The sequence below is a fragment of the Corvus brachyrhynchos genome, unplaced genomic scaffold (genome assembly GCF_000691975.1).
Source record: "Corvus brachyrhynchos isolate BGI_N302 unplaced genomic scaffold, ASM69197v1 scaffold229, whole genome shotgun sequence".
NCBI classification, from domain to species: Eukaryota; Metazoa; Chordata; class Aves; order Passeriformes; family Corvidae; genus Corvus; species Corvus brachyrhynchos.
In genome coordinates, this window is record NW_008240042.1 from 3,929,889 (window position 1) to 3,941,270 (window position 11,382).

The 11,382-nt window shown below is 43.6% G+C and overlaps 1 protein-coding gene across 1 annotated transcript in view; it reads right to left on the minus strand.

Annotated features, from left to right (window-relative positions):
- Nucleotides 1-2,847: 2,847 nt before the first annotated feature.
- The window catches only part of ARHGAP24 (Rho GTPase activating protein 24), a 154,879-nt gene continuing 146,344 nt past the window's right edge, over nt 2,848-11,382 (minus strand). Inside the window, 6 exon segments of the mRNA XM_008641286.2 lie at nt 2,848-3,578; nt 5,811-6,320; nt 6,322-6,835; nt 9,348-9,469; nt 9,879-9,952; nt 10,704-10,836. Of these exon segments, the coding sequence (XP_008639508.1) occupies nt 3,335-3,578; nt 5,811-6,320; nt 6,322-6,835; nt 9,348-9,469; nt 9,879-9,952; nt 10,704-10,836 (1,597 nt within the window). The 3' untranslated portion in view covers nt 2,848-3,334.

Below are 11,382 nucleotides of genomic sequence, written 5' to 3' on the forward strand. Positions count from 1 at the left end.
GGGGCGGGGGGGCGCGCGGCCTTGGGGGACCGGCAGCCACAACGAACATGCAAGCACGTGATAGGAGGAGTTATAGCAACGAAAGCCACAGGAACTGTGAAATGGTACAATGTAAAAAACAACTATGGATTTATAACACGGGACAATACAGAGGAAGAGGTATTCATTTACAGAACCGCCATTAAAAGGAATAACCCTGAAAATTACCTCCAAAGTGTAGGAGATGGAGAAGTTGTACAATTTGATATTGTCCAAGGAAGAAAAGGCCCACAGGCAGCCCACGTGACAGGGCCTGGGGGTATTCCAGTCAAAGGCAGCCGTTATGCACAGAATTATAAACAATATCCATCCCAGCAATTTCCCTACCCACAGCCTACTTTCCCCTTTTACCCTATACCCAATATGAACCCTTTCCTAAATTTACCCCATCCTCAGTTTATTCCTAATCCATTTTTCACCCCATGGCTTCCCTATACAATTCCCTTTCCCCACAACTCCTCTCTGACGCCGAGGGGGGGGATGAAAAAGGAGAGGGAAGAAATTAACTATTTTTGTTTAGAGTTCCAACAGGTACAAATGGAAGAAACCCTCTCCTGCCTCAGTTTCCCCACAAAGCATGTGTCCCGTCTCCCTTCTGCCAACCTTAAGATGTTCCAGAGGAAAAAAAAAAATCCATTTGGACGTTTAGAGACTCAGGAGGGTGGCTTGTTTTCTTTTGAAACTGTTGTTGTTATCTTATGTCTATCCAGTTGTTTTCAATGTTAAGTTTTAAATCTCTTTTAATAAAAGGGTGAAGTGTTGGGCTTCCTCCCCCCTGGCGTGGGGTCCAGGGGGACAGGGGCCCCGGGGTAGAGGCAGGACCTAGGGGGTTTCCCTGCCCCTGCTCAGCCTCGTTCCCCATCGGTTGTTTTGTGTTCCCCTGCAGGGGCAAGGACCCTCGGGTCCCGTGACTGCCACAGTTCCTCGGCAGAGCCCCGGCCATGCGGGTGGAGAAATAAACACCTCTGAAACATCTACCAAAAATCAGTCCCTATTTCTTTTCCATGGGGCCCGCTGTCTTACACATGTTGCAAGAACGTCAGTGATATTTTCTAAGTTTGCTGTGCCTGCTCAAGTACCCCCTCTGTCTAAATCATTTCTGCAGAGTCAGTCAGGTAAGGTCTTGTTCTAGACTGCAAAGCAAGGACTCTGGGTGTCAGTGCTTAGCCATATAACTGGAATTTGAACATTCTTTGAGGACCTGACTGTAATGCCTTTTGAAACATGAAGGCAAGCTTTAAATCTAGGCAAAGTCAAGTTTCAAACAGACAAATCCTGCCTAATGCAAGGTTTGACAGAAGCACTCACTACTGTGTACATCTACTGTAAAAAAAGGGAATTCCAGTTAAGAAAATACTTATCTCAGAGACTCTGCTGTCACATCAGCAGATGTCTGATACTGCTTATATTGTGAAGCCTATTGCATCAGTTACCAGGGTCTCTCATTCAATTTAAAAAATCAGAATTAACATCGTAATCTGTTTCCTTCTCTCACCATTGTGGGTATGTGCTGTGATCACTGTTAACTGATGTAAAACATGCACCACATACCTTGATCTCTCCCTGTCTGACTTTTTCTGATTTACACACAGATTGGAGGCGCACCAGACCTGTTTGCAGCAATCAGTACAACAGCTGCCCTGACTGGGAACTCTTAAACACCACCAGGCACAACTGATGTCCATGAGTACCACATGTAGTGCTCTGTATTTCTCTGAAATTTAAAACCTCATGTTTGCTTCCCAGTATAATTCTCACATTCAATTAATACTTGTTTCATATCCATACTAAAACCAAGAAGATTCTTTGAAGCTGCCTTCATCATTCTCTCTCAACTGGAATGAAAAAATAATTGCAATATATTTAAGAGACACTAGAGGGAAGCCAAGATGTCTCAACAACCCCCTCCAATCATACTGCTCACAGTCCTAAACCCAAAGTTAAAACCAAACAGCCTTAACACGGCGTAGAAAACACTGGTTATACTTACTGTATTTAAAGATGCCAAAAAAATTATTAATTTTCAGGATGGCTCTGGTGTTTCTTTTCCACTGGCACTCTGTATGCTGTGACGCTCCAGGCTGTTCCCTTGAGGCGCTCCCTTGGTGATGCCGAGAGCCTGGCACTGTCGCAGTTGTAACACTTGACAGTAATCTCTTGAAGCATTCAGACAGTGTGATACCTTGCTAATATACACAGTAAATACCAGTGGTGAATATGTTGGTGTATTTTTTTCCTTATTTACTGTTTGTTGCTAGTTGCCCCAGTAACTTCTACTGCGGACATTTTTTTGTTATTTTTTTCCATACCCATCACACTGATAGGGCTACCAGAATCTCCAGTTAAACTTCTCTGTGTACACCTTCACCAGCACTACAAGAAGGACTCACTTTCACCCAGAGTACAGAGGTAAGTCAGACGCAAATACGGTCTGAACAACTGGTTTATATCCTTGCTCTGAACTGCAGTGATCAGGCACAGGGCTTCTTCAGGGTACACCAAAAAGCTCTGGTCATGTGATTAACTTCTCCTTAAGTCCCCCTTTCTCCTCTCCCAACTTCTTACTTGGCCACCCAGGTTTGTTCCCAAACAAGCAGCTGTTTACCCCATTGCCACTGTCCCCAATCTGGCTGACTTAATATCCTTCATATTGGTGTTATTTTACAATAGGGCTGCCCCAGAACTTTCTCCCTTGGCCATCAGTTCTGTGAAACCAGTACTGCTTTATTTTGCCCACAGCATACTTGAGTTTCTCATCCTGCTGTCTGTTTGGAAGCGACGCAAATCAAGGCTAGCCATCCACACATCTACCTTAACAGATCTGTTTATCTTCACTCCCCAGTAAAAGGGGTAACAAAACAAAAACAAAAAAAGCCCATTTGATATACAAAATAAGCTGATGGTAACACAATGCCAAAAATAGCTTATTACATTAAGTGCAAGGGAGAAAAGCCTTTATATAAAGCTTGATTGCAACAACATTTCAATTTACCAGTTTAAATACAAGACTTGCATTAAAATATTTCTTCAGATACATCTCTTGCTCTAAGGTGGTTTTTAAATTTATATACACATATCCAGTTGTAACACTTGACAGTAGTCTCATGAAGCATTCAAAGAGTATAACTTGGTAAGTACACACTGTAGATATGAGTGCTTAATGTATGTATGATTTCTTTCTTCAAGGGTTTGTAACATTTTGTTGAGTACTAGCCTCAGACAGGTGACCAGCCACCTGATACAGTATAATACCCCCAAGCCCTTCCTCAAGTCCCACAGTCTATGCTTCCAAATCTCACTGGATCCAGATGGTGTTGCCTCTTTCTGGTCTGCGAGACTCCACTGTCAATTCTCCGAAAGTAGAGAAAAACTGCTCCATTTCCTTCTGCAGCATATCATTCCTCTTCTCGGCATCCTCCTTCGCCCGCTCTGCGTTACGCATTTTGATTTCCACCATTGTGAACTTCTTCCGCTCTTGATCCAGCTCTTCATGCAGGGCCATCATTTCAGTCTCCAGGGTGAGATTTCTCTGCTCCAAGCTGCATGAAGGAAATAAAAGCAGACAGCTCCTGAGCAGAACTCCTCACTTACTCAAGCAGAAATGCACACCACCAACAAATTCATACGTCTTTTCATTTATAAAGCTTAGACTGAAATTCTGATGGGCATATCTACAAACAATGGCTTCATCAAAGAAATGTTCTCACAGGGCAAGCACTTTGGTAGCTTATTAAAAATGCCTCTTTGGTAGCTGATTTAGAAAATGCCTCTGAACAGCAAAAGGCACAGAAGCAAACAGCTCCATCTAATTCTCCAGGAGTAGGCTAACTATTCCTTTTACTTCTGGAAGTGTTGACACTCGGCTGCTGCTAGTTGCAGTAGTGTCACCCACAAAGAACAGTGCCCTGAATGCCTTTGTTTCACTGCTAGTCTCCTTTCTTCAGCTGATCTGCCTGCTGCATCTATTTGCCAGTATGGACCCGCATGTATCTGTAAATATGTGTATCATGAAGTTCAATAAAGCAAGTACAAGGTCCTACACCTGTGTCATGGCAATCCCAGGCACACCTACAGGCTGGGTAGGAAAGAGATTGAGAGCAGCCCTGCTGAGGAGGACTTGAGAGTGATGGTTGATGAACAACCCAACATGAGCTGGCAATGTGTGCTCACAGCCCAGAAAGTCAACTGTGTCCTGGGCTGCATCCAAAGCAGCATGGCCAGCAGGGTGAGGGACAGGATTCTGCCCCTCTGCTCTGCTCTAGTGAGACCCCACCTGGAATACTGTGTCCAGCTCTGGTGCCCCCAGCATAAGAAGGACATGGAACTGTTGAACCAAGTCCAGAGGAGGACCACGAAGTTTTAAGAGGACTAGAGCACAGCCCCTACAAAGACAGGCTGAGAAAGACTGGGCTGCTCAGCCTGGAGAAGAGAACATTGTGTGGAGATCTCCTTGCAGCCTTCCAGTATCTGAAGGGGGCCTACAGGGAAGTCAGAGAGAGACTCTTTGTCAGGAGCTGTAGTGATAGGACGAGGGGGAGTGGCTTCAGACTGAAAGTAGGTTTAGATCAGATGTTTGGAAGAATTTCTTTACTTTGAGGGTGATGAGGCACTGGTACAGGTGGCCCAGAGAAGTTGTGGATGCCCCATCCCTGGCAGTGTTTAAAGCCAGGCTGGACAGGGCTCTGAGCAACCTGGTGTAGTGGGAGGTGTCCCTGTCCATGGCAGGGGGCTTGGAACTGGATGATCTTTAAGGTCCATTCCAAATCAAACCATTATAGACTCTGTGGTGTGAGTGGTACTAAATACACAGCCATCACATATATTAAACTCTCTCTGAAGTGCTCTACTACACTGCACACTGTGCTGAAAATAGTGATGCAGGTGAAAGACTGCAACACTCCATGTGCTGCACTTTGACTGGCAGCTGCTGTTGCCAGCAGCTCTCACACGTTGTGATCTGTGACTTGCAGTGCCAGAGGTACCAGCGCACAGAGCTGCCGTGTAACAGAGGCGAGAACAGAAAGACTTGAACAGAGGTGAGAACAGAAAGTCCTGAACAGCTTGACTGAAGAACCTTTATTACAAAGAGAGTACAACTCTGCACTGCTGAGTGCACTAATTAATGCTAAGCACAGACTCTGAGGTTATTCACTGATCATTACAACCACCCACCCTAGCAATCTCGCTCTGTACGAGCAGAGTTGGCACTATCTGTAGACAAAGACACATCCCTCCCTTGCTCTCTTTTAACAGGTATGAGCTGTGAAGGAAAGGCTCAGCAGCAGAGCAAAGACAGCACCACGAGTAAACTCCCAGATGCTGCACTTTCTCAAGAGGAATGAGGACTGGAAAGGAGTCCAGCAGTCTCCCCAGTCCCAAAAAGTACAGGTTGAATATGCCACAAAATTGTTTTCACTGAAATGTGACACTCAGTTGCCTTTCTCTGGAGAACAGGCGTGAACTAACGGAAACACTGTGAGAGCCTACTGATTTTGTTAATTAGATTTTATACAGACACTCACAAGGTTCTGGCTTTACTTTTGACACCAACAGGATAACCTGTCACAACCATGGCAAACAATTGCTCTGAAACAAACTCTTCTGGGTCACAGTATCACTGAAGCAATGTCAACACTGAAAGATGACAAACCCATTGGCAAGCACCTAGTGAGTGACACAGTAGTGACTGCAGCTAGTGCAAGCCACGAGAGGGAAAAGTTGGATTTACTCTGCAAAAGGCAGTCAGATGGCAAAGAGCCAAACTACCTTACCTTTTTATTCTTGTCTCATATTCTAGTTTTTGCTTGGCCATCTCTTGCTTCAAGCTGGACACCAGGCTGTGCAAAGCACTGTGGTTGTTGGTACTGTTGGGCACAAACGTTTCACTGTTATCGCTGCTGCTGGTGGCTCGGCTGCTATGGCCCCCCACACTCCTCCTGTCACTTTTGTTCTCATAGTCACCCGGGTTAGAGAGGTCTTCGTGTGGTGGCCCATCCAGCACAGAGTCTTCAAAGTTACCCGCATAAAAGTCCTGCTCAGGGCAGGTGGTGGTGGATGAGCGACAGGAGTTGGAGTGCTCTGGGAGGGATATTTCACATGAGGATGTGGACCAGGTGGCACTGTCCACACTCTGTTTGTCATCAGAGTTCACCATAGAGAACTGCTGGTGGACGTTGTCATAGGTGGAAAGCCTGTTGTGCTGGCCTGACTCACCCACCGATGGCTCCTTCTGCTTGTTGTCCCTCAGAGTGACGTAGCCATTGGGCGCCCAGCCCGGGCTTCCGCACCCCTCCGTTCTGCACGCTGTGTGTCCCCATCTTGGTCACCGGCCCTTTCAGGGATGATGTTCTCCTGGTTTGCAGGGAGCAGTTTGGTAAGGTCTGGCTCTTCTCCGGGCCCTCCACAGAGCTGCTGAAGGACCCGTTGGTGACTATGCCGCTACCTTTATTAAAAGCAGGATTTTTTTTCACCATGAGTGGCGGGCTCCTGGTGACATCTGGTTTCTGGATGCTGTTCCTGGGGCTATTTGTCTTGCTACCTGGCAGAGCAGTCGGAGACTCACAGTCCATGCTTCCCCTTTGGGGAGACTCAGGCGTGTCCCAAGAGCAGCGCCTCACTGCTGTCTCCTTGGTATTGTTGTTCTCTTTGTTCTGTAGCTGCCCTGCAGTAGTTTTCTTTGGAATTTCGTTGTTGTTGTTGCACACCTCGGGTCCTATCTGAGGGTCTATATCCTTGGGAAACAGCTCTTCATGTTTGCTAATCAGCACTGACATGAGCTGCTGGACTACTACTGTACCTGAAAGGAGACGCGGCTGTGAATGGCCTGTTTTATTTAAGGCATAAACATATTTTATCTATCAGATTCCACAAATACTTAGCAAACATTCGGTTACACAAACATTGACACAATGCATCCATCTGTGTAACACCCAGAATGTTTAACAAGGCTGAAGTGCCTCTTGGCTACAGGGCCACGTCAGCATTACCTCTTTCCTTCCATCACACCAAGCTAGCAAGGCCTCACAGACCCCTAAAAACAACAGGAACATTTGCAAAGAAGCTGTTACCGTGACAGTAACTGCATTTCCTGAAGACCACAGGAGGAGATAATGAGCAGAACATGGTAACATCATTCTAAATGATGTCTTTCCACTCAATGTGGCGAACGTTTTAAGACCAAGGTCTCATTCTGGGACAGCACTTGTGCTTGGCAGTTAAACAGCAAATGGGCAGGCAAGGGATTTACACTGCTGGAACAGACATTTTAGTCTTCTGAAGCAAAACAGTGCAGTAATGAGAGAGAATTAATTTAATGTGAATGCCTTTAACCACTCCATGGTGAGACTATATGCAGCCAGAGAACTATGCCACATTACAGCACACTATGGAAATAATGCAGGACCACAGCCTGCTGCTTCCTCTAACAGGCAGCCGCCTTTCCTCTTAAAGCACACCACTTGACTGCACTGCACTTTACACACCAGCATTTAGAATTGGACTTGGCAAGATAAAGATGTGCAACTCTTTTGCTAAGCAGACCCTTATTAAGGATTATTAAGAATATTTCAGGAACAAGGTCAAGGTAGTTACAATAACCACCTCATTTTTAAACTGCTACAAAGGTTTTGGAGGCATGCTGCGCTCTTCTAATCAATAAATTCCCGCTGTGAAAATCATTTAACATCAACTCCTTTGTAATACTCTGGATTTTGTATCTCACCCTTTTAAAATACAAGTACCAAGAATCAATTCAATGTGGGTACTCAACATCTTTTTTAGGTGTTCTCACTCGTTTGTTTGCTAAGGCAAAATGATACATTAGAACTAGGCAGTAGGAAAATTCACTTAGCTACTCCCATGGCATACTTAGCTGCATTCCTTCTGAGAACATTACCTGTTATGTGCAGAACCTGACTACAAACATTGCATTGTCTTCAGGCAACTTTTATGACTGCATTTGACAGGAAAAAATTTCCCCATCTCTGCTGAATCAAACAAAACCAACTCCTCATCCCCATCATAAAAATATGGTTCCCTGTAACTGCATGGCTGATTTTGAACAGTTGTGCAAGAAAAGCACTCTGCATCTTCCAAAAAGCAAAGCGAAATGATGAAGGGTGGCCATGAGCACCAATCAATGTGTATAGGGGCTTTGTTACATACACATTTAAGTATGTGTAGCCCAATTGCAAATCAGCACTGTCTTATGTCAAATCTTAAAGGTGTGCTTAAAAGGTCATAGATCTGTTTAATCAAACCCGTTTCTCACTAGTTAAAAAAGTGTATGTGCTTTCATACAGCGAATGTAGCATCCATCCCATTTCCTGCAACAGGCACCATCATTTTAATTCTAGGGCTGTTGATAAGCAGGATGGAGAGCTGCTCAGACAGTATTCACGGATTTCATACATGATTTGGAAATGCCTTGTTTCTGTTCACAACAACATAGCTGTTGTGGTAAGAATTGAAGGGAAGAAGGAGGAAATGAAAAACTTTAGAAAAACAAGTAAACGAACAAAGTGTACGGGGCATTGTTGTATCTGGGGAAGAGAAAAAGCATCATACTCACAGGAAAAGAGTAATTCCACACACTCTCAAATAAACTATGAAAACTGCTTTTTTTGAGTTTTGGTAGCATTTTCAGTGCACAGTCTGCCTACAGCCCTAAATTTTTGAGAAAGTTGAGTAAATCCTACACATTAAACAAAACATGTTTGATGGCAGAAAAGGCATCGTGTACTTCATGGAGAGTTAAAGTCACAAAGATTAAGTCTAGAAGAAAGTTATAGGAGGACTTGGTCACGTCCATATTTTTATCTTAAACACAGCAAAATGCTACAGCTGAACATGGCTGTAAGTGAGAGCATGCAGCTGGTAAATTGATTCCTGTTGTTCAGGAAGGCATGTAATATACAACTGCCTCGTGAGGGTTCTACACGGGTCACTGCAGTGTGAACCTGAACTTTTCCTCGTCCTCAAGAACCACAGGTAAAATATTAACTGCACTCCAACTGCACATGCTGAGCAAGAACATGCCATGTTAGCAGGAAATTTTGAGAGAGAAGGTCCATGTTTAGTGAAGTTGCCAGGGCAGAACAATCTCATGCAAAGTCTGTTTGCAATGCTGCACATTTCAGTAGCTTTTATACTAAACTTCAAGATTTAACCCAAAAGCTCATGCAGGTTGAAAACTTCTGTCTCTATATAACAGATATATTACTGCATATACTGCATGGACTGGTATGTGCTGGTAATAAACCTGAAGACCTTTCTTCTTTTCCCTTACAAGTTATGTACAGTAAGCTCACCTTCCATGATCGTCAGAGGATCCTCCACTTTGGGGCGCAGGATGTTGGGGCCAAAAACTGTAGCCAGGTTTTGCACACTCATTTTGTTTACACCTGAATACGACTGGACTTCATCAAGGAATCTGTGGGGAAGAAAGAGGTCCTTAAGGAACATGTAAGGAGGAAATTAAAGAAAAAAAAAGTCAAAGCATGTAATTGTTCCTTAACATAGTTTAAGTACTGCATTCCAAATGTAAACAAAGCCAGTAACCGCAGTTAGAAATGGGAAACACTGTGTCCTATCAAGAGGACAGAATATATTCACTTCTACTTTCTTGCACTCCTTGCCTGCTTATGAAAGAAAGTCACAATCTTGATAGAGCAAATTACTAATTAGTCATGCAGTAAATCTACAGCTTTAGCACCTTCACTTGAGTTCACCAGTCCTCCAAGTGTGAGTAATGTTGTTCCTTCAGGGCACATCCACAGACAGGTCTATCTGTCAGCTCACACCTATAAATACCATTGTGATATTCTTGCAAGAGCACTTACCTACAGATATATTTCAGCAGATTGTAATTGACAGCTGGCAGGCTCTTCACTTGCTTCACCAGTTCTTTCAGGCCCTTTAAGAGGTTTAAGGAAAAATAAAGAGTGAGTAAGCATAGTTTTTTAACACTTTATCAGATTAAAAAAAAAAGTCAGCAATTCCAATTGCAAGACAACAAACACACCACTGAAACTGCAGCATTAAATATAGGTTATGATCAGAACAGCTTGTAGAACCCATTCTGGATTTGGGTAACAAGAGTTAGCTCTGGAAAAAAATAAACAAGAAAATAAATATCTTGGTTTCATCATGTCTTTTTCTTTTTCTCTTTTTTTTTTTTTTTTTTTTGACCAGCAGCTCCATTCCTCCTGCTGACAACAAGGCTTCCAGAAACAATTCTGGTTTGAACTAGCTCACATTTCCTGTAAGAAACTACTTGGTTATTTTACCCAGTTCAGGTCCATACTAGATTCTGACTAATAAATGACTCCTGACTTAACAGCAAGGGTTGAGCAGCAACCACCAAGACCCTTCCTTTTATAGTTCAGAATCTAACCCATGGAAATGTAAGTCTATTCCATGCAAAATGGAAGCCATTGGCTACAGTGATGTTTACTTGAACTCGATTCAGTGACATGCAATAAATACAGCTAAGGTTATGCTACACACCTTTATTTAGAATTCCAAAGGACCCACGTGGCAACAATTTTCCTACAAAACCTGCCTCATTTAATAGATGTTCGTTTAAATTAGGACAACCACCAGCTTCTCTCCTCCTGAAAACTGGAACAGCCTTTTATTTCATCTTACTTGAGTTACCAACTCACCGTTTCTTCCTCCTTGCTGAGCATTTTGGCACAGGAAAGAAAATCTTCATATTTTGCATATGGTATGACTGGTTCTGGGAGTTCCCTTAGGTACAGCTTGAGCAGTGAAGCCACCGTGTGCACATCTGTGTTGCTGTTGGGGTGGAATACAAGAAGTCACTAATGTGAATCAGGATGATACTGTGACATTGACAGGCTAAAACCTGCCACTTTTCCATTGTCACCCCACATTTTACTCATCAGCAATAAATACATTTACAAACCCCACCTGTAATCTGTTTTTTGTTGGATTTTTTTGTCCTATGAATAACTCAGGATACCCACAGGCAAATGTCTGTCAACTCCAATGATTTATTACCATAAATAATTACAGTGCAGAGACAGGCATGGAGGAGATAGATCCTGGCTCTTGCTGACAAGCATGTCCCTTCAGACATGCAAAATTCATCTTAAATCACACTTTTTGTTTTCACCTGAGCCAGAAACCAGGCATTACATTTACACAGTGGGGATTATTCTCCTACTAGAGATGGCCCCAGTTCCCAAAACATGCCCAGCATGTCTCAATTCCAGTGGATCACCACCTCCTGTGCTATCAGTATTCAGGAAGCCGGTTTTAAAGGAAATCATATATACCACAGGTGTTTAGTTGAAGTCTACCTATTGGAATTACAGCTCT